The sequence below is a fragment of the Andrena cerasifolii genome, chromosome 15 (genome assembly GCF_050908995.1).
Source record: "Andrena cerasifolii isolate SP2316 chromosome 15, iyAndCera1_principal, whole genome shotgun sequence".
NCBI lineage: Eukaryota > Metazoa > Arthropoda > Insecta > Hymenoptera > Andrenidae > Andrena > Andrena cerasifolii.
In genome coordinates, this window is record NC_135132.1 from 10,075,191 (window position 1) to 10,098,815 (window position 23,625).

General features: G+C 49.0%; 2 protein-coding genes across 5 annotated transcripts; one reads left to right on the plus strand and one right to left on the minus strand.

The window, feature by feature from the left end:
- Positions 1–508: 508 nt before the first annotated feature.
- On the minus strand, positions 509–15,887 carry LOC143376784 (uncharacterized). Of its 4 annotated transcripts, none has more exons than XM_076827453.1 (9): positions 15,597–15,881; positions 12,563–12,864; positions 9,447–9,579; positions 2,317–2,898; positions 2,033–2,234; positions 1,887–1,935; positions 1,746–1,824; positions 1,518–1,667; positions 509–1,358 (listed from the first exon to the last, which is right to left on the minus strand). In XM_076827453.1, exons 2-9 carry the CDS (start codon positions 12,620–12,622, stop codon positions 1,195–1,197), a joined length of 1,419 nt encoding a protein of 472 aa, XP_076683568.1. In that variant the 5' UTR covers positions 12,623–12,864; positions 15,597–15,881; the 3' UTR covers positions 509–1,194. The 4 variants fall into 4 exon arrangements, with proteins under 4 accessions (XP_076683568.1, XP_076683567.1, XP_076683564.1 ...); XM_076827452.1 differs by having other exon boundaries at positions 1,518–1,676; positions 15,597–15,869; XM_076827449.1 differs by having other exon boundaries at positions 1,518–1,824; positions 15,597–15,887.
- Positions 15,888–20,347: 4,460 nt separating this feature from the next.
- Positions 20,348–23,421, plus strand: LOC143376812 (dnaJ homolog subfamily C member 11). The gene is made up of 8 exons (XM_076827495.1): positions 20,348–20,526; positions 20,897–21,026; positions 21,084–21,327; positions 21,393–21,706; positions 21,771–21,978; positions 22,051–22,612; positions 22,674–22,803; positions 22,879–23,421. The coding sequence occupies exons 1-8, from the start codon at positions 20,455–20,457 to the stop codon at positions 22,899–22,901; spliced, it is 1,683 nt and encodes a 560-aa protein (XP_076683610.1). The 5' UTR covers positions 20,348–20,454; the 3' UTR covers positions 22,902–23,421.
- The last annotated feature ends 204 nt before the right edge of the window (positions 23,422–23,625 follow it).

Here is a 23,625-nt window from a genome sequence, read left to right on the forward strand (position 1 = left end):
TCTCTCTCTCTCTCTCTCTCTCTCTCTCTCTCTCTCTGCCTTCTTTTCCACTGGGTATTCTGAACTGGAAGTTCTGCAGTCATCAAAGAAGAGAAAGAACTGGGTCTTGGGAATTTCAGTGGTTTATTACAGGAATATTGGAAGGAAACGTTCAATCTTCGAACTTAGAGCTTCATAGTGTTTTAATGGGGAGTTTAGCTTTATCAGTGAGTTTCTGGAGGGTTGGGATGATTCAAGGTGGACCTATTTCTATGAAATTTTTAGAAGAGCACCACTAGCAGTTTGCTAGGATAGTGACAGTGGAGGTGTAAGAATACCTATCAGTCAAGCTACTCTAGAAAATTGTTGCACCGCTCAAAGTAATTAGAAGATCAGCTGCTGGAATATTTCTTTAGCTCTATTGACCCATCTAAATCCAGCCTCTTTAAATATCCCAAAACTTTGCTTCCCTGATCATTCCGAGCACTTGCACGACGGTAATGGGTAAATGATGTCACTCAGGTTCCACTAGGCGATAAATAATCGAGATTTATTTCCGTTTTCTGATTATAATTACATGAGTCATTAGCTGCCACGTTTTCCGGGCCCTTAAACTTGGTAGAATCTTCGACAGGTAGTTAACAGTTAGTTACAAGTATAATCAAAGTTTCCTTGGTACACTTAGGCTATCAGATATGTACATCGAGTCTTGGTGAATCTATCTAAAAGAAATACGTTTGGATATACGCTTAAGTGTCCACTACATACCTACGTATCTATATATATCTATATATATATAAAAGGAGAACGCTTCAAGACTCCCCAATACCTAACAACGCGCCATCCGACCTCGCAAATGCGTCCTTACTATAAGTCCTACCTCTAAGGTCCTTAAAATTAAATGTTCTCGTGATTGACCCCCACGGGGGAAAGGAACTCGTCCCTTATCTCGCTTAAATATCGAATACTGTGTAGCAATCGAGTAGCACACGGAGAGGCGCACCTTTTGCTAGCGTAAATGGAAGGAGACCGCTCGACAGTCCTCGTCCACCGAGGATCCGATTCTCACACTTGGCCAGCACTCCGCGACCCTTCAGCCTTGCCGAGGATAGTCAGGGACACTGGTCACAGCTCACTGGTCAGCCAGGTTGACCACGGGATGACCCTCGGCGACCCTGAAGAGGCCGTCGTGGACTGCTCAGACTTCTGGTTCGTTCACATGAAACACTTGGACCGCGACTGGAACTCCATGGGAGCGAAGCCTGTCGTGGAGACCCCTGTTGGCGCGGTGGACCCCATCATGCCTGAGGCGACACCGACGCCACCGATTCCGGCGCTGCTCACCGATACGGTACCTGGCTCCTCCTTCACGTTCACCACTGCGAAAAGTCGGAAATTAGGGGATTACTGCAGGATTCTTTGGCTAGTTTGCTAAGTGGAACGGGGTCTGATAAAGGAACAGATAATTTTGTGGCTTCTACGGCTCTGCAAGTGGACCATTACTACGAAAGGGCACAGTTATCAGAAGAAGAGATTACTTTCAGGCCAGTAGCATCTAGCGGGCATGGTGTCCGGGGTCATAGCCGCCTCGTGTCTCCTGGCACAGGTGGTGAAGCCGCTGCCGAAGGAGCCGCTGCCCATGGAGCCTGGCGAGCTCACCGTCGCACCTGGAACATCCAGGTAATTGCCTTGAAACGCTTTGCCGACCGTCGAACATCCTGCAAGCTCACAGATCAGAGAGGATTCAAGATGAAGCGGAGACTCACTCAAGGACGTGCCCAGCTGGCTGTACCCGTTCATCGTTGGGATCTGCATCGACTGCATCGGCTGCAACTGCGGCTGAAGCTGCAACAGAGAATCCCCAATAGCAGACACATCAACACCGCCGAGAGCCCAGCTGAACTTACCGATTGGCAGTGGCTATACGAGAGCTGCGACTGCTGCAGGCTCCAGGCGCTGAAACGGAACAGACTCGATGGTTAAACCGAACATCCAATGAAGCGATACTCCGCCTTTTGAGCCAGGAAACAGGATTGCGAAAATGGGAGCGTACCTGGTGTCGTATCTGGTGTAGGTGGAGGGTCCGTAGGACGGCGGCGAGTGACCGAACAGGTTCCTGGGGCCCAGATGAACGTGCGTAGGAGAGAAAGGGTCTCCGAACAAAGGCTTGTGATAAGGTGCGTTCCTGTAGGGCCGCTTCATGCGTCTGCGCCTCCTGTAGTTGCCATTCTCAAACATATCTGCGTACTGTGGGTCTGCGAACAGGCAAAAAGGTCCTCCCGTGAATTCCTCCACCCGCCAGCCACGCAACAAACACCCGGGGAACCGTCCACCCACCTAGGGTCCAGAAGTTGCCCTTCCTCTCTCCTCCACCCTCGCGCGGCACCTTAACGAAGCACTCGTTGAGCGAGAGATTGTGCCTGATGGAGTTCTGCCAGCCCTTCTTGTTCTTCTGGAAGTAGGGGAACCTGGCGGTGATGTAGGCGTAGATCTCGCTGAGGGTCGCCCTCTTCTGGGTGCTGTGCTGAATCGCCATGGCTATCAGCGCGACATAGCTGAACGGAGGCTTCTTGGTGGCCGAGTCCGCGGCGCTGCCGCTTCCGTTCCCAGAGCCCTGCGCGGAGCCGTCCGCGGCCGCGGTGGGCGTGGAGGGTGCCGACGGCGTCGAGGGGTTGCTGTTGGTGGTGCTGTGCAGGCCTCCGGTCGGCGAGGAGCCTTTCTCGTCCAGGTGATGGTGGCCGGAGGCCGCCGAGTGCATCGACACCCCGGAAGTCGGGCTGTGCAGGCTGTGATGGGAATGATGGTGGCTCAGGGAGCCGTGGTGGGACGTCAGGCCCCTCGCCAGGCCCAACGGGCTGTCCAGCTCCTTGGACGCGGCCCCCATGCAGCCGTTCTGCATCTCGGACACGAAGCTGCCCACTGAAACGTTCGTCGCAACATTGTTTACCCGTGAGGCCCGGGGCGAATCGCGAGGACAAAGTGGGTCAGGCGGCGGGGGACACCCGAGAAGCGAAACGATTTCAATGGGACGCGATCAACGCCGCTCCGGGAACATGGACAATGGAACGGGCTCGATCGATCCGCGCCGGACGACACCACCACAGGGAAGTCGCTTCCCAGAAGTCGGGGAAAGACAATTGGGCCCTCCGGGGGACACGAGACACCGCGTGCGGAGGCAATAAGCGTGGATTGCTCGCAGCGACGCAGAGGATGGTTGGTAAAAATTACGGGGCCTGATTCCACGTTCACAAACGCGAGGAAAAAATCAGGCGAACCCTGTGGGGCCCAATCTCAGAGTTACAGGGGACCACAGGGACGTCGCAGCTTCCGTCGCTCAGAAACAGGTCAGTTAACCTGAATTACACACAGAATTCTTATACCCTGCCGCACAAAAGATTGTGGAATCATTAAACTTAAGATTAAACGGAACTTCGACAGAGCCCAGCCTAACCTGAAAAGTAGAGTTCACAGGGTATGCCTTCATAGAACTTTTTTTCATACATTTTCAGCGCAAACTCGATCGCAGTCAAGAGTCTGAAGGTTCAGTGGACTGGCACGGTAATCTTCGTGGTTGAAGCTTGTCGCGGCGGCACAATCGAAATCAGCGGAAAGCACGGGGATACGTACTCGGAAAGGAGTGCGTACGTGCATCGTCGCTCCGCGGCACGTGTAACTGGAACTGAACGTAACCGGACACCGATAAGTACAGCGCCCAGGCGAACAAAGAGAGGAGAAACTCGAGGCAGAGCAAAACGGAGACGAATTTTTTCAGGAATCACCCTGGAAATCAGCATTGCGCGCAGGTGCAAAGGTGTCCATTAACTGGAGAGCGGTGCGTCAATTTCCGCTGGGTTCGACCACGATGTTATCAATGGCATGGGCAAACGTGATATCCCGCCGACGCGAACCTATGAGGTGTACGATTTCCAGCCTCGTCTAGGACTCGGCGGAGTGACGCTTTCAAAGCAGGAACGTGGTAACAGGGAGTGATCGGTGTAACAGCAGCCATTTGCGGCAGAACCGGAAATAACATAACCTAAACATTCACTAAATTACCTGCTTTCCAAGCTGTTTGCTTATCTCTCTTTCTATTCGTATTTCTGTCTCTTTCTTTTTTACAGTTTCTTTCTCTGTTTACTTCCGCTTTTGCCACAAATGGCGGCAACCAATCAGCAATGATACAGGTTGTTCCGATCACTCCCTGGAGGATCACTAGATTTGGTAAGCTCCGTCCACTCTGGTAGGTACCAAGGAGCTTCTTAAAAAATAGAAAGCTACCCAAGTAATTGCAAGAATGGGAACTAATTTCATAGAAAATTTCGTATTACAGCTCACAGATGATTCTGAGCAAGCAGTTTGCTCCCAACTCCTCTAAAGAGCAAATACACCCCGCGCGAAATTCTGAAAAATCGAGACCCATCGCTACCTCCCATCGCTTTTCTGCCTTCCACTCCACCCAGCGACCCTCCTCCATCACCATCCAAAGCTCGCGTGCCTCTTCAAACAAGCGATATCGACCGATGAAGACACCGACGATAGATGTCCGAAGAGGATGCGGCTCCCCGAAGCACAGCCGAGCGTGTGTCGTACACGCGGATCCAAGGTGCACAAGCAAGCAACGAGATCGCGATAACGTGCAAACGTTCGCCAACACACCTGACTGCAACCAGAGATCCCCTGTGTGCTAAACGACACCTAACCAGACCGCATCTGCTCTCGTCACGGGATCCCTTGTTTCTGTTCGCGCGCGACGGACGATCGTCGCCCGCGGAAAACACGTATCTCCAATGAATTATCATCCTTCTCTGCGATCGAGCGCAATCGCGCGTTCCTCGGTCGCTCACTATGATTCACGAGTGCCCTTTTTTCAGGGATTTCGCAAGGAGCTCGGGGAAGAATGTGCAACTCAGCAGCTTCGATCGCGACGGGCCGTGATGTAACCCGGCTTGCGAAAATTGACCTTCGACGGTGGATATTGCGAAGCGCATGTAGGTTGACGCTGCCCCGCGATTCTGATGACGTTTCATCGAGTTTGCAGATTCGCGAAACGAGTTCACTGTTCTTGGAAGTTGAGCGACGCTAATGAGGTCATGGATCCCTGACCGTTGATTAACCACCGAACGGTGGATGCGGGGCCCATCCGGACCCATTTGTGCCGTTTTTTAAACGCGAGAATAATCTTATTCTGGAATTTCTGGCGATAGTTGTATATCATCGGTCGAAATGGACGACTGAATTGTTTCTCTTAGAATTCTGGGGTGCACTTGGGGTCGTTTTAAAGTCTCGCGGAGCCCCCGATGAACAGGGGAAGACTCGATGGCGCCTCGTTCCAGCGAGCGCATCGCGATCTCGCTTATTTATTCCGAAATCAGGCCGCGAATGTAATCTGTGCGCGTTAAAATAGATCTGTAGTAAACAAGGGCACCGACTTCGGGGCTAATCGGTGGCCAGCGATAAGGGAATCGTGGATAAATGGCCAGCGCTTGCGTGGGCGTGAGACGCTGCCAACTTTCCCACTGGCTTGCAATTCTTTCGGTCCATTATCCTCGAAAATACTTCTGCACTAATAGCACTCCATACTTTCCAACCCGCGAACCCCTGAAGAAATACCCAATTCTCCCCAAAATGGGAAAGATCTTCGCGAAGAAAAGAGGCTCACCGATCTCCCACTCTACCATCGCGGTTTAAACAACAGTGTTCATCGAAACACCTTTTAAGAAAGCTGCCAAATTCGAGTGGGATCTCTGCTGTAAGCCTCTCCAGCGTCGATAACGGCGATAACACCGCGGCGAAACGCGAAAAAGGGGTCGACACCAGATAAGCCACGGAGCGCGACGAACCAACGGGCGAGAAACCGGACGGGCCCCTTCGAAATTATCGCTACCCGGCTGGATTAAGTAATCCCCGCGATTTCGGTTCTGTTTTCGGCTGCCGAATCGTCCACCGACGAGGTCGTCAGACTAACGAACGCGTAATTGCGTCCAAAACGCGATCGATGGGACCAGGATGGGTCTCTCGAATTAACGACGCTGAAATGCAATTCCATCCGCGCTTCCGGTGTTATGGAGACGCGCGGGGGGCCAGGGGGGTCGGTGACGGGGAAAACACGTCGCGATGGCGACGTTGGACGAGGTCGAGATACCAGCAGGCGATTGGCTCACGCGGATGATACCGCGAGATGAGCTATCGTCGCTCGGATGACCCTTGCCTCGAGTTTCTCCTTTATCCTCGCACCTTCCCCGGCCTCCCTTCCTCCGCCACCGAGATACGCGGTATTTGCTTCGGTTTCGAGTCCGCACTTCGTTTTCCCTTGAGCGCAGGCGAGGCTACAGGCTTCTTTCAGATGGTTCTTTGGGACCACGAGGCATTGAGAGCGTAAACGGACTAACCCACATTCAGAAGAAATCAATTTTTCCTAGGTAGGTGATTTGAATTGAATTCTGTTTTAGACACCCCAGAAATCTGTCTAATTTTAAATGTTTGGAGTTCTTCAGGTTCTGTTCCTCTCATCCTACAGTTTCGTGACCACGAAACGGAGAACGTAAGTGGCTTTGATTGGGCATGTATCGCTCCTTCGACCTCCTCTTGGACTTTGGATCACTTCGCGATCAGCAATTTTGTACATGAACCATCCACAGTTTCATAATCAGCTGATTTAGCGTTAACACAGGTCGCGTACTCGATTTCACCGGGCCCCCGTTTATTGAAACGCGGAGCAGCTACTTTATTCTGATAATTGGGGGTCAAGTGAACCCTGAGGAACACCCCTGGAACTCGATCCTTAAGCATGATCAGTTACAGACACGTTTTTGGGCTAACGTATCTATGCAACAGGCACGTGCCCCTTTCCTGTGGGCAGGGTGGATATCTCCCCACGTTGGAATACTTGATTAGGGGATGGGCCACGTGCCTGGGACCCTTTTAGGTCGTTATGCGCGATATTCAATCTTGAGTGATTTCTAACAGGTATCAAGATATTGAATTTTATGCCTGATTATGGCAACACCTAGTTTCTTTAGTGCACGAGGCACTCACCGAGCTGGGGAAGTTAATTGGGCCCATTTTGGGGGACGACTATGCCATCTGGGCTTCAAATTTTTTTTTTACTCTAATTTCTTTGGAATATATCCTCAAATTATTCTACCTTCTACATTGAATTAGGGCCTTTTTTCTCAGGGATCCTATGTTGAATTAAGGGATAATTTTCAGGAATTTATTGCGATGCAAATAGATATAGTAATGGAATAAAACTTTTTTTATTTATTAAACTACATCGTCCGAACCCCGAAACTAGATCGTCTGAACCCCGAAACTAGTTCACCATCGTCTTCCGGTACCCCACCCCTTTTTATTCCCATTTAGGCGTGCATACTGAGAACGTCACTACTGCTTGGCACACCTGTGGGTGTCGCTGTGCCCCTGCACGAAAAAAAAACAGCGAGAAACGTGGAGATGATGGAAAGAGGATGCGATCGTCACGGTGCAAAGTCGATCCCCGAGGCGAAGGTCGACGTCTTCGTGGCCGTTGTCTTGGTGGAGAAACAGTGGCATTCGCGTTCCTGAAATGCTGCCGGTTCCGCGAGGAATCGGCCCCCGATAAGCGAAATACGACACCTAGTGACATCACTCGACGAATCGGCCGCTTCTCCTGCGTCGCCGGTCGCCACAGAAATTCCTTTCCTCGGTGCTCAAGATCGAGACCATTGCGTGGAAGTCCCGCAACGATTATCAAGGTATTCAACTATACACTATCATTCCTCAGCCGAAGCCTCTAAATTAATTCATGAGTTGTTAATGGATATAGGGTTCAGAGGATGCTAGATGCTAAGAAGACGGTTCAGCACCTTCGAAGAGGATCCAACGAAGATCGTCGAAGCAGCAGAAGAAACTCGATCGGGAAATTACAATGGTAGAGCGCCGATTAGGCTCCCGTCCACCGCCATAATCCACGCTCTATAATTAAACGTCTCAGCTGAAGCTTATCACGCGGCTCTTTATTGCCCCGATAAACCGTTTACGCTAACCGTGACGCGAATGTGGAACACCAACCGTGACCGCCACTAAAGCGCGGGCTTACAACCATTTACACCCTCTTATTGGCGGACGACGAGTCCGTTCAGACCCTGCCCTGCCCAAAACGAGCCGCTGGAACTCGACTGACTCCAGAATCGCAAAATTGCAATCGATATAAGGACTCAACGTCGCCAAGGTCTGCTGCGAAGATCGACCCAGGATTCCTCAGCGCCGTTATCCAGCTAAAGACGTCCGCCGTTCAAGAGTTAAACACCCGGGCAGAGTCGATTAGAGCGGCTCCAAGGAACATCTGTCCCCGGTGCGTGTGGACGTCTAAATACGATTCGCGGGGCAGCTCGTTCTCCCTTTGAAAAGAAGCTGAACGCCCGGATCACGGGGACACGCTGTCGCTGGCCGATATATCAGCCCGATGGAGAGCACCACTCGCGGGCCTTTTCCCGGATTAGCGGCCATAATTCTCAGCCCGATCTTCCGCTGCGCCCGCAGAAGATTCCTGACCGCCAACCGAGCGAACCGAGCCGCTACTTCCACACTTAGCACCGACTAATCGCTTTATCTGTCGCGTAGCGGAGGGAATTTTTGCGACGACACGATCCACAACCCCCTACGCGCGCGGAGATATCGACGGCGTACGAGAGCTTCTTCGGTTACAGCTCGCGGCTTAATCGTGTCGCGGGTCTATCTGCCGGGGACGTTCAGCGATTAGCGAGCGAAGGAACCGGGTAACGGGACACCGGCACCCTTTATCGAGCCCTTATCTGCTCCCCGAATGTTACTCGGGAGCTCGGTACGCGGGCGTCGATAGAGAGGGAATACCAGCCGGCTGACTAATCCAGAGGCTGGTCTCGAAGTGCGAAAGAATTCTAATCAACCTCGTTTAGTCCTCTAGAGACTCTTAGCTCGATGATTAATGAGTGCCCGGAAAGGTGGAGGCAAGTGGGACCCAGCGGGGTCCCCGAGAATGTCCCTCGAAGGCCTCGTCACCTCGCTGGATGGTTGGGATATTTCTACCGAGGGAACGTCGAACCCAGGCCCGTCGAAGACGAGCCACTGACAGCCTCTGGATGGAGCATAATCGCGGCAGAGAATGTAACCGAACGGCGCGCGGAAAGATCAGGACGCAGCCTCCCGCGGTATATCATTCGCCCTCCCTCCGCCCCAGCGACAGTTGACTTTCTTCCCCTCTTTTTCTCGCTCGTTTTTCCCCGGCCCTGCTCTACTCGCTAGCTTTTCATCCCACCCGCCCTGCCCCCCTCGTCGAGCTTGCCGTATTATTAGAACGCGGCCGCGAAGGAGTCGCCGGTGAGATCCTGATGACGTCAAGCGTCACCGTTCGGATCTTTGGGCGATTTTTAGAGACCCGTGGCCTGGTGTCTCTCTCGCGGAGCTCGTGGGTTGGATTGATTTAACGTGGAGGCTTTTAATGGACTCACCTTGGTGCAGGGGTGGCAGCGGGGAGGGTGGGGACACCTGGAAGGGCTCCTGCTTGATCTTCAGGGAGTGGCTGGGCTCCTGCATGCTGCCCAGCCCTACGACGCCCAGGCTTCCATTGCCCTGCTGCAGCTCCTGTAAGAATTGGCAATAGTCAGTCGTCCGAATTAGTTGGTATTTTGGTATCTGGGGAGTGTGAGGTAGCGGAGGGTGTTTTCACAGCTGAGAATTAGGGAAACGCGCTGGGTACAGTCCGAGGAGTGAGAGAATTATTGCGTGGCTTAATAGTCATTTGTCGAAGCAGGTGTATTTTATAATTAATCCATAAAAGAGTAAAGTGTTTTAAGGGGTTATGCCTAGTCAGGAGGTCGAAAAGAGGCAATGTTTGTGAATTTTTATTGAAAAAGCGGAAGCATATATTTTTACAGAACTTTTTGCATTTAAAGGAGCAACTTTTAAAGGGTTCATTTGGTATTTTTTTGGTAGAAAAGTATTTACGTTTATAATAAAAATACCACGACATCCAAGAAGCCATTTTTAAAAACGGTGAGCCAGATATCTTAACAACTGCACCAACCTTTCTGAAATTTTGAGGGCTTATTTTTTATACAAAAATCTACTGAATGACAGAGGTTTTTTTCCCCATTGTATAATATAAAAAATAAGTCACAAAATTTCAGAAAGTTTGATGCAGTTTTTGAGATATTTGGCTCACCGTTTTTAAAAAGGCTTCTTGGATGTCGTTGTATTTTTATTATAAACGTAAATATTTTTCTACAAACAAATTATCAAATGAACTCTTTAAACGTTGCTCTTTTAATTCCAAAAGGTTCGGTAAAAATATATGCTTCCGCTTTTTCAAAAAAAATTCACAAACATTCGCCTCTTTTCGGCCTAAATAGGTATAACCCCTTAAGGGTACTAGGCAGTCATTTCCGTCTAAAATGAATCACTCAGAGAGAAGTCTCGGTTTCAATTGGTTTCTCTGTAATTAATTGAAACAGAAATGCTTCATTTTAGACAGGAACGACTGCCTAGTACCCTTAAAGGAAGCATGTTGTTCGCTAAGGAAATTACAAGCGTACAGTCAGCTTGCACTGCGTAAAGGTGCTTGAAGATAAAGTGATTCGTGCACAAAGTTCTTAATGACAAAGAAATGTTGAATTATAGATACTGATAGGGATAAAGAATGAGATATATTTCTGTAGCATGTTTAGAATACAGATGATGTCTTTTCTGACGACTGGGGAGCAACCAAGAATTGCAATTATTTGCTTTAAGTATTTTCATAATATGAGTGATATGTTCCCCAATGTTTCCATAACACTAAATATCTAACAAGCATCCTTGTTCGCATCGCAGGCGTATCAACATGTTTATATTGAAGCTTGGAGAGTTCGACAACCCAAGAAAAATCACTGTTTACTCAAACAGTGTCCACAACACTAAATATCCAAGAAGCATTATCGCCAACAATTCCCATCGCGCGACATCCAAACATCCCTTTAAGCTTAAAGGCTAATCAACCCCTCCAAGAAAGAACCTGAACATGAAGATCCACAGCAGTGGAGCACTCAGGGTTTAATCAGGGAGCCAAGTCGAAGGGATCAAATATTTTCAGTGTAAATTCCATAAGCTTCTTTGCGCGGTTATAAAAATTCATTTAAAGAATAACATTCAATTTTCTCTTCTTCTCACAACGCCCCCTCTTCGGGGATTGCCAGGGCCTCTTAGCCCCCTCTGGGAGACCCACTACCTCCCCCCAAATTACCAGTCCCCTGCATGGCTCATACAAATCTTAATAAATTTGCAGATGCCAAAGAAGAAGCAGCTACCTTTTGAGGAAGCAAAGGAAGAGGCCCAAGGTACCCCGGTCCGAGAAACCTAGACGAATCTCTATAAATCTGCGAAGGAGGAGGCCGAAGACGAACGGCAGCCCAGTGGCGAAAGGTGAACGAACCAGGAGGAAGCGACCAGAAACCAGGGAGCGTCTTCTGGCTCGTTGCTGGCGATGTTTGAAGTGCCGTCGCCGGAAGCTTACAAACACGGGCCCGGTGTTGTGACATCGTATTATGCCAAGCGAAACTTACGATCCCGGTAGATCGTTAATTTGCGATCCAGCTTTACGGCCTGGTCTAGTACCTCCGGCGCGAAACAACCACGCGATCCACGGACGAGCCGTGACACTGATCCCTTCGGGGTGTGTACTTCGCAGTCGTTAAACAGCGAAGCGTGTCGTTGACCCTTTGGATGAAAGAGTCGATCTAGCCCGGACCGTCCTGGAGCCGTCAGAATGATCATTCGACTAGAAAGAGAGTGTCCCTCGCGACCAGAGAAGTGCATCAACAGGCTGACACTGAGAAACGTCCTCGAGTAGGAGGCCATTAAATTAAACCCCCAAACAGTCCAGCGAGCTTTGAACTCTCCCTCGGAGGCGGGACCGTGATTAACTCGAGCTTTCTTTCAGGTATGCGGAGGAGCTCCAAGGGTGCGATTTTCTATTCGAAAAGGGTTGATAGAATCTCCTTTCGCTGGGCCGCGAATCGATGCAAGGAAGACGACTTGGGAAATACTAATTATGCCGCTTCTCGGCGATGTAACTGGAGTTCCTATCGATTCCTCGAGCCCCTGGTAAGTCGACCCGCGATGCTCAATCGCCCAGAGTTCATTCATCGAGTGATTACGGCAAGCAAAGCGGTTTTCCGTCGGTGGAAGCTCATAGGGACAAAGGGGGATGTTATTCCACCGCGTACGTTTGAGTGGAAATTGTAGGCGAGTCGCGGAGTCGTGGAAGAAGCTAAAAGCGAACACGCAGATCGCATAGTTGCGAAATTTTCGAGGTCACGACCTCCGCGTCTTCTTTTTCTCTTCTTTTCCATGCCTCTGCGCGACGATAAGCGGCTGGCGACGCTCGCGAGCCTCGCGTATCGTTCCTCCGAGCGAATATCGAGGAATGCCGATCGGAAAACGAGGAGCTTTGGAAATAACGCTACCCTTTCGGGCCCTGCTGCTGTCGAGGCTTTTATTTTACAAAGACACCCTTAGGGTGATCGGAGATGCAACGAAGATCTCTCTGGTGGATGAAGCAGGGGGCGTTTTATTAATCAGAGAAACTCACCCCAGCGACAGGAATAACGTGAGAGACCATCCTCAGCTTCTCCAGGTCTGCGTGATTCATAAAAATGGCGGCCGTTGGAGCTGCATTTACAGAGCTCCTCCGCTGTTCCACACTGATCAACTGGGCAAGCTTTCTTGGGAAAGCCTCTTGCGTAGAGTCACTGACACTTTTTAACGATCTATTGATCACTGTTCACACTGGTCGCTGGACGAGACGCACTTTGCTCCGCGTTACATCTTCGGGGGCAGGACTCGTTGACACTGCGAAGAATTCTGGAGAAACGGGGTCCTTTGCTCGACGACCTGTAAAGAAGAGGAGGAACGGGTGAGTTTCATCGATAATTCAGGGCGAAGCTTGAAACATCTACTATAACCAGTGGCGGGTTTAAGAAAAAAGGCCCAGGCGGCAAACGTTCCGAGGGCCCATTTTTGCGGGAAAATGAAGAACTACTTTACTAAGAGGTGGTAAGTGTACAGAAAAGTATAGAAAACAAATATAGTGCTTGGATAAAATCATAATTTCTTTTAAGGATGGGGCCCTGAGTGGGCCTTCTTAGTAGGGACCCAGGTGGCAACTGCCACTGGTCAAGCCTAAGGCTTCCACTAAAAAAAGCCACCGCTCCTCTTTTCCTCTACACTCTTCGTGGAGGAAGCAGAAGGTGCCCCAGGGTCCTGACGAATGGATAGAGGCTACCAAGGCCCCCTGGAACCGTTCTATATCCATGGAAGCTCGCGTCGCAGGCGACAACTCCTCGAGCCTCCGTTCAAAGTCGCCGATGCAAGAAGACTTGACACGGCCACTCGAGAAGGGATCGGTGACGAGCGTGCAACAGCTGAACACTCTGGGCCAGCAGCTAGAAAAGGGATCTCCCGACGCCCTCGAGGGAATCGTCGGGGACTTCCGGCGGCGGGCCACAGAGGATCTGTCCTCGCGATAGCTACTCGTAAATTTCGACAATAAGAGGGTGTACGCGACCCGTCAAACACTTCTATTTCGGGCCCACGGATCGCCATTAGCCGCTCCTTATGCGGACTTTAAGTACTTCTCACGATTCCGGGATATTTAACTGAAATTATTGATCCCGGGAGGAAAGGGCCATCGCTTTGGAGGGAGTCTGCTGAGACGTGGTCGATGGGAGCTGAATTTTTAGAGAGGCTAAGAATATTTAGTCGCAATTCATACTTTGTCAGTGGCCGATTTAACTGGGCGGCTGACGAGCAGTTGCCGCCTAAGGTATGTAAATGTCCCATTTTCGCTCATCTCGTATTTTTCTTATTATTATATGCGTTACCTTTGTACTATAGTTGCAACAAAATAATTCTAAATTATTTGAACATTTACCGGAGTGTTGTACGAGGTTGAGGCTAATCAAAGTGCAGCATAAGCAACGAAAAACTTTTAAAACGAGAGACTCGTGACTTTTGAATCGTGTTCTAAATCTAGCTGGTTCTGCTAAGCAACAGCGTCGCTATTGGTATTCGATAATGGGGTAGAAAATAGTTTTTGCAGTAAAAGTTCTTGTTTAATAACAAAAACAGATACCGTATTGTGCTCTAGATTTAGATTTTTTTGTACTATTTTTAATTTTTTTAAGTAGAAAACAGGTGAGCAGGTTTAGGGTCAAATGAATCACCGCCATGTCCGCATTTCTACTCACCAAAATTTTAGTAACATAACCTCACAAATTGGGACATTCACATTAGGCTCCCGCAGGGCCCCATGACCAAAAAAAAAATTATGATTACGTATAGGTATCCAAACAGTACATTTTTTCGTACTACTACACGTGGCCCGCTTTTAGTAAACTACCTCTTCATTTTTCCGATAAATGGGCCCCTATGCAAAAGGCCCCCCTAGGGCCCTATCTTGAAAAAAAATTACGATTTTAACCAAACACTATATTTTTTGCTGTACTACTACCCTAGTTTTTAGTAAACTACCTCTTCATTTTCCCCCCAAAATGGGCCCCCCAGAACGTTTGCCACCTGGGCCTTTTTCCTTCAATCCGCCACTGTACTTTGCGTTCTATTGCACACACCTAATGCAATAAGAATTTAAAATCAACTCTCCCTATTCGTTTCAGGGCTAGAAAGCACACCAGATTCAACGCACTCAGCTCCAACAATCGGCCACGAGAGAAGGATCTCAGTGAGTGAGAAGCTATCTCCCTCCCAGGCAAAAATCCAGTATATTCGCCAAAGAATTCGCGCGCCACTTGAAAGCGCACTGCAGGCGCAACGTGACTGGAGATACATAATCGTCGATATGCAACGACGTAATTAGAAAAACTTGTTATCTGCTCGCGGCGGAGGAGGAAGCGTTTATCTGCTTGTTTACTAAACATCATCCCGAGTTCAGCCAGATCTCGTACGATCCCTGGACGAAGTTTACAAACTCCCCGACCGGGCTGTCACTCCACGGGAGATATTTAAATATTGCGGTAAAATCGCGGGGCCACGGCAGGCTTTTATCCCCGCGCGGCTCGCGATAGTAAACTGGCTCATTCATGCGATTCACGGTCACGAAAGCGTTGGTCGTGCCGCGCGATTTTGTAGATCCTCGTGGAGCGTTTCGACTGGCTCGCGACGGGGAGAGCTCGACGGTGGCCGACGGGAGAAGGAGATCGCGCTGTGACGACGTTGTTCCAGTAGAAAAAACAGATTTTGCGACTTAAGAGTGTTTCCAGAGCAGGGGGGTGTTTTTAATATTCTTTTAGGGGAAGTTAATGACTTTTGGGGGAAATACTTTGGGGGCTTCAGGAGCTCCCAGGGTAGCAGAAGGAAATCTTGGTTTTAGAAACTGAGGAGCTACTTTTGGAGGCCGCAGATTTGAATTGAAGAAGAATTGAAGGACCAAGGGTTGGTCTGAGTTGCAAACTCATTTGGATCAGAAACAGGGGACTGGGATCTGAATTGAAACACTTTGTGAGGCACTCTTAAACCCACAACACTCCTCCCATTTCCCCAGAAAAGGGCCACTACAGAGACTCGCACGTTCAGAATTAAAAATAGGAAGGGCTCGCAAAAGAAAGTACCTGTGCAACTGCGATGTGGTCCACGATCGAGTCAGGGGAACTTAAACTTCAATCCTGCAAGTCGTCGGCGTCCAAAGTTCTCCAGAGTTCGCTGATGGTGTCACAAAGTTGGCACTGTGGACACACCGACCGACGATTCGCAGAGGAGACTCGTCACCGATTTCGCGAGCAGATCGACGGTTTTCCGCGAGAGAGGAGAGACCGACGGGGACACGCGTCGCTAGAGGGAAGCCAGCCAAGATTGAGACTGATTGAGAACGCTCCGCGGCGGCTGGCGAGCAATTCGGAGCGGGTGGAGGCGCGCAGAGGCGGAGTCAGGCCGCCAGCGAGCCGATCTGACTTATCGAAACCCTCCCACGTTACGTTCTACCCTGGTTCTCCGCCTCTTCTGCCTCTTCCAGCCCGATCGAGCGCTCTCCTCGACCCTGTCCCCGCTCTGATGGACACCTCTGGCCCGATTTTCCGCGAATTTCCTTGGACCCAGACTGGGAATAGGCTCGAAATCGATCTCCACAGGCTTGGGATTCGTTCGCTTGGACTGGCGAGGGGACCCAGGTGCTCCGAGGTAGGATTACTTTGATTATCCAGTTTTGCGAGGAGTGGAATGATGCAAGCACCCTTCAGCATCTGAAGATGCAATTTCAGCATCAGTGATTATGTTAAGGAATTGAATTTCGATGGTTCCTGAATCATTACACTTCTCCTCAGGTTTTCAGTACACCCGCTAATTGAATGTTAACTTTTATGTAGGCCTCGGTGGAGTTCTTCGGCGTCCGCTGGCTGCCTCGTAAGGGATTTCGCCGTTACATCCACGAAGAACTGGTTCAGCGCTGCTTACACGAGTATTATGTAACCGCGGCCATTGGGAAACATTAGGCAATCGTTTTGCGCGGTAATCGTTACCTGGAATGGAAATTAAGGCCACGGAGCCACGAGGAATCCCACTTGCAGCCCATTCCGGAGCGGAGGGCACCGATTGCGCCTCGCCTGACCATAGACTCGCCCAAACTGCTGCGCAACTCCCGTTCCCGGGTCTCACCGCGAATCAATGCTACCCCGAACCGTCACAAAATTCTACCAAATTACAAAGGGAGATAGACAGCCGTGGTTTTCTTAAAAAATCCGGCTCGGTCGTCGGGTCTGTTGAAAGAGAAGCCGAGCCGTGAGTTTAAAGCCGGAGTGTAGGGCTAATTAGTCGACCGGGGAGGAGTGGGTGGTGTAAATCTCAGTTTCGACGGTGCGGGGAGGATATCGGCGGGAGAGACAGGGGAGGAAAGGAGAGAATCCAGAGGGGAAAGGAAAAGTCAGCCGCCATGCTTTGGGCGGGGACTACCAGGACATTTGGCTCTTCCATTGGGCGAAAGATCGACCTGGTGCATCGACTTGCATGCCAGCTGCACGCGCCGGCCCAGTGCACGCTTCCCTGGACCCCTTGCGAGTCGTTGCACCAGGGGAAACTGCGACGTCTATGCCATGGGCTGCCATAATTCCACCCAACACCGGATTCTTTTCCGCTTCATATAGGACTGCCATCCGTAAAATCACGAATCTAGGACAGAGAGCATTAAAACCCCGGACATTTCCACTTTTAACTAGGGTAAGGGACCCGATTACTGACACCTAACCAACTACTGTCACCTTAAGCTATTTTACTTAAAATAACGAATAAATAAACTATAGTGTGTAATCTATAGTATAGATTATAGGTTGAATTACATAATTCTTTTTGTATGTGACTTTACAACGTTTATTTATTCGTTATTTTAAGTAAAATAGCTTAAGGTGACAGTAATTGGGTCCTTTACCCAATTTCTTATATTAGGTACGATATCCCAAACAAAAAAATTCTATAAATTATAGACGGTAACCGCAATCAAGAAATAAAGATAAAATAGTTATGACCTTTTGAGCGAGCTGCTTCGAAAAATTCAGATCACTACAGAAAATCCCCCCGGACGCCTTAGACAAATCCGGGGAAACCCGGACGGATGGCAGCCCTAGTTTCATAGAAATGCACCGCAGTTGCAGACTCCTGAGTAGCTTGGAGTGAAAAAAGAGTAGCCGAGCTTACTATTTTGAGTAAGAGCGAGTACTATTGCCAGTGGCGGGTTTAACACGGCGGCTGATGAGCAGTTGCCGCCCAGGCCCCTGCAGATAAGGCCCCCGCAGGGCCCCATCACCAAAAAAAAATTACAAAAATTACTAATTAGTACTAATACATTTGGCCCGATTTTAGTAAACTACCTCTTCATTTTCCTGATAAAAATGGGCCCCTCGAAACGTTTGCCACCTGGGCCTTTTATCTTAAACCCGCCACTGACTGTTGCCAAGAAAGAGTCTAGCACAGGTTTAAGATAATTACTCATCCTCAGTTTGTTTCGTTACTTGCACGCTGCCTTTTAACAAAGTTGCAGTCGTATACACCAAAGTGCGATTAGACCTGTGGTCCCAAACCACCGCGAAGAAAGGAGAAAGAAATCGTGTGTTGAAAGCCGAGCCGGGCCCGGCTTCTCTCCCCGCTCGCTATCGACGCGGAGATCTCCAGACAAATAAACACAGCCTTCCCAAGGCATCGATTGCGCCCAATATAAATATCCTCCTACGTGATGAAGGTACGATTCAAAGAAACGATACGTGCCTCTGATTACGTAATCGGAGCACACGTGATTTCGGCAGGATACCGATAGCGACCATTAAAACTCTCGTATTCCAGCAGCGATCGAGTTCCATCTCCCCGAAATTATCAGGCCAAGGAATTATCAAATTCGCAATTCTACGCCGAAGAATTCGAGGTTCAAGCTTCCCTGGGGCGCAGGAGAGAGCTCCTCGATTTCGCGGCGAGGTTCGTGAAAATTACTGACTCGAGGAAAGGTGAGTCAGAGGAGAAGAGGAAGAGGAGCGACGCGTCGAAACGACCGGATATTTTTCAACGTTGATAACGGATTGTTGATGGAAAGCGAGGACTCGCCAGGCATGGATGTTGCCACTGTAACGGTGTATTGTTGGACCGCCACAATGAGCTTGTTTAAACAATACGGCGGCCGGATCGGCTCGATTGTTTCCTCGCCCCCATTGGCAGCAGCGAGCTGCTGCTCGCTCTGTATCGAAAACATCGCGTGCTTTACTTGTACGGTTATTATCGTCGGATACCGTGCCCCTAGCAGAACGATAACACCGTGCAAGGAACAGTTACGGCGCGCGGGTTCCCTATGGTGTCAGGCAAATTGGCTGCGAGGTTATTTTATTTAATTAGCTGCGCGGATAATCGATGGTGGTATCCCAGGGATTGCTTCTCATAGCAGCGAAGAACGGCCGAGTTTAGAACAGTGAATTAATTGTCAGGGAGACTTCGAGTCCCAGAACCGTAAAATTCCTGTCACTGGCTCGTGACAAGTCACGCCTATAGAGAGACGATAAATTATGCGACTAAGAGGCAGTCGTGTTTACCCGTAGAAATTCAATCCCGTAAAGGGACAAGAAAACATTACGACTGGCCACGAACGAGCCATGGGGGAAAAAGGAAATAAAACAGAGCCCTTGTTTTGATTAGGGAATGTCAAAGCAAACTGATTCCGGTCAGCACTGAGGTGCCCTTTCTTCCTCGCATACCTCCAGCTCCCCCTGGAAAGTTTATTACCCATTTATGGCGGCTCGCTTGCTGCAGCCACTCAGGAAAGAGGAGGTAAGCAGTCACGTTCCTTAAAAGGGCATCGCGAGCTAAGGGATGGAAATTTTCGAAACAAATTTTGCATAGAAATAATGTTTGCGAGAAGGATGTTTGGCGACTTGAAATTTTTTTTTTACCATTTTTATGTCATTATCTACCTTACCGACGCAATGTAGTATAACGTATAGTGATCAAAACTTGTAAAACAAATAATTAGCGCACTCACATCGGTTCGCTACCGTGCTTTACGCGTCCCCACACTAATCTAGCCCCAACGAATGCTAATATGCGGAGCAAGTTAGAAAGTGGAACGCGTTGTGTCGGAATATGTCTGGTTCATTCGGAAGTATAGCCTAACTCTGGTTTCCATTGGGTCGGAATGCCAAAATAAAATATAAAACATCCCCCAAGCGGCAGGAATTACAATGACCAAAGTTACAGGCTTGGATTAGGTTTTTAGAACGGTTCAACCACAATGAACTGAACCATGTGTTACATTGTAGTCTCAACATTCCCGATACCTTTTAAAAACAATTGAGAACAGCAGGTTCAGTGGCTTTAGAGTCGCCTTCATCGTATCGGTAACATAGGAAGTGACACTTAAATGATAAAAAATAATTTCAAATGGCCAAAAATCCTTCTTGCAAACATTATTTCAGGGGCGGCTGATGAGCAATTGCCGCCTAGGCCCCTGCACACACGGCCCTCGCAGGACCTCGTCGTTAAAAAAAATCTTCTTCTGTACTACTACACTTAGCACGTTGTTAGTAAACTATCTCTTCAATTTTCCCAAAAAATGAGCTCCTCAGAAAGTTTGCCACCTGGGCCTTTATTTTTCAATCCGCCACTGCATTATTTCTATGCAGAATGAAACTGTTTTCCAAAATGTCAGCCAATTCAGAGCATGGGGGTTTTTGGAAGTACAGCCGTCTATCTCTTCTCATAGTAGTCACAATATTAATATTGCATTAAATTATGGAACATTCGTAATTCGGTAATGCAGGCATCCCGTCGGGCACCGGGCCCCGATCTCGACCACGCCGCTCCATCCATCGTCGATCGAGGACACTAAAGGATGCCGGTTCTCGGCCGAGTCTTTCGTAACCTATGGAAGCAGAAGACTAAGTTCGCGAAAATATTGGTGTCCCTCCAGCGAGTGTATCGCCGATCCAAAAACCCGAAACCGTGACAATGGATGATGATAACGACCAGGAGAACCCGATCGAGGATGACTACTACACGTTCCTCAACATCCCCAGAAACGTGAGTAACGGTGGCAAATCGAGTTTGAATAGGAACCGTGGGCTTTTTCCCGGTCAAGGGTAGAGATCGATCCTTGAGCCCTCCACGTGACATGCTTCTTCCCTATGCCTGACGTAACCGAGCCCTTCCCAGCGATATTTCCAATTGTCCGCGGTATCGCGATGCCCGCTGAGAAGGCTTTGCCCTCGGAACTCTCCCGAAACCCGGCAAACCGCCTTTAAACATTGCCCCTTGACTTCCTATTCCATCACTGCTCCTACATTCCGAACAGGGTGCAGCGAAGCGCCAGCTTTCGAATTAGATTTCTAACGAGCTCTCTGCCGTCGAGAACGCCTTAAAAATCGCTCCGTCACAGTGGGTTTGATTGTAGGCTACCTCCGAGGAGATCAACAATGCCTATCGCAGGCAGAGCAGGCTGTACCATCCGGACAAGCACACGGACCCCATGCTCAAGAAGGAGGCGGAGGGTTTATTCAACCGCACGAAAAAGGCGTACGAAGGTTCGTCTACAGAGACGTCGCAGACAACTCGTGTATGAACTTTCTTTCGTGCTCCAGTTCTGAGCGACCCGCACCAGAGAGCCATCTACGACTCCGTGGGGATCCGAGGGTTGGAGACCGAAGGCTGGGAAATCGTGCAGCGGACAAAGACGCCGCAGGAGATTAGGGAAGAGTACGAGCGGCTCGCGAGGGAGAGGGAGGAGAGGAGGCTACAGCAGCACACGAATCCCAAAGGTAGCATCACGGTGAACGTAAATGCTACGGATCTCTTTAACAAATACGACGAAGACTACGAGGATAGGTAATTTACAATCTTATTCGACGCAGATGTATGCGCTATCGTACGTATTGTATTTTGAAATATAGTAGGGGGATACTTTCTTGCCTCGAAGTCAGTGGAATGTCGTTCACTCAGTCCATAGAGGCTCCGCTCACTTTGAGAGACACTGTAACCATGTACGGTCAGTTGGGCACTCAGAATGGTACAGGTTCTGGCTCCATAAACGTCTCTGCCAGACGATTAGTTTCGTCCAAAGGTTGGGTGGAGCTTGACGTTGGCGCCGGCAACGGACCGACGATATCTTTCAAAGGCTTCCGCACGCTGACGAGGAGATTGTTCTGCGACGGTGCGACGATACTGCAGTTCACTGCGCGGGGGATCAGACCCGGCCTCGTAGGAAGTATGTGCGTCAAATAGCGAGAAAATAAGTTCATGGTTCTCTAAGGGTGTTTTATCGTTTACAGCTCTTGCGATGCAATTGGACAAGCATACAGTGGGCTACCTCACGTACAGAGCGGGAATACAAAGCGCCATGAGCACTATGATTGTAAGGGACACGTCTAGGTCTTATACAGCATTGTCGATACACTTTGGCATCCTGCAGTCCTTCGCCAGCCTCAATTACACGTACAAAATGGAAGAGAAGCAGATGAAACTGCGCGGGAGCGTAAAGTTAGTAGCCAGCAACGAATGAATTGCTTTATAATTCATAATTGTACGTCTTTAATGCTTCGCGATTGGCAGGGCTGGTACGTTTGGAGTGTTCGTGGAATACGGGGCGGAGAAGAAGGTTTCGCGGCACAGCAGCCTTTCCGCAGCAGTGCGCGTCGGCGTGCCAACAGGCGTCACGTTGAAAGTTAAATTGAACCGCGCCTCGCAAGCGTACACCTTTTCCATTCACCTGAGCGACGAGATTCTTCCAGCACCTGTGTTCTATGCCACCGTGGTGCCTGTGATGACCTGGATCATCGTGAAGAAGATCATAATCGATCCGGTAGTGAAGGAGCGGGAGGAGCGCGAGAAGGAGAAGCAGAAGGAGATGAACAAGACCAGAATGGTGGAGAAGCAGAAAGAGGCGAAGATCGCCACGGAATTGATGAAAGCGACTGTTAGCAGAATACGAGCCGAAGAGGAGTCGAAGAGAGGTCTTATCATTACCAAAGCTTTGTACGGGAGATTCGTCTACCCTCAGCAAGACCGAACCGCTTCGGAGGAACCTGTGCACAGGGATGAAGTGATAGACGTGACCATTCCTTTGCAGTGCTTAGTGAAGGATTCGAAATTGGTCCTTCATAATGCGTCCAAGGTATGTTAGATCTTAATAATTTGTAAGGGTCACGGTAATAATATCTTTTAAACACTTTCAGAGTCAATTACCTGGATTCTACGATCCGTGCGTTGGAGAGGAAAAACAATTGTTAGTGCAGTATCTGTTCCGTACTCAGACACACGAGTGCATCGTGAAGGATAACGCGCCACTCAGAATACCATTACCATGTAAGAATACGTCGACCTATTTGCGATTAATGCCCCGGCTTCGCGCGTCTCCATAATAACGTCTCTCTGTTCCAGCACACAAAGTGAATACCACATGACGCACGAGACACCACAAGAAAGTAAAGTGAAATCATCGCGCTCCGCGGTGATAGCTTGTACTGCTTCACTGAAATTCTTTTTAATCATTCGTAGATTAAACCTGTGCAGATATCAGATTGAAGAAATCCAGTGTTCATCGATCATTTATACTTTGTACGATAACTTCATTTCTCCCAGAATATCATTTACATACTTTCGCCTCGAAGATATGTAACGACGTAGAGGATTAATAACGCCTTAACGATGCGCTTGCAAAGCACATCGCGGACAATGCAAATTGATAGAAGCGTAGAGGAGAACTTAGTTGTACCGACGAGGCTCTTGAAAATTCTCTCATTTCTTTGCACAAAGGTAAACGCATCATAATTTTAAACCATTTGAAACTACTGCCCATAGGAGAATGATAATTGTACGTTCGTAATCGTAATCCCGACGGTTGCGATTAAACTGTTAACCGTGTAACGGCAGAATCGTTGTCGAGTGAAATTGAAAAGAGGAAAAGATTAAAAAAAAAAATAACATATTGTTACGTCGTACGATGAGCTGATAGAGATATTTTGCATATTACTTAATATATTGAGAGGGTAACTGCCTCAAAGAGTTGCACAGATTGTTGAATAGATCGATTGAACTATAAATATTCCGTGTTATAGTTTATTAGCGCAGAAAATATTTCTTCCAGCGGGAATAGTATGTATATACAATTATATACATAAGTTTTGT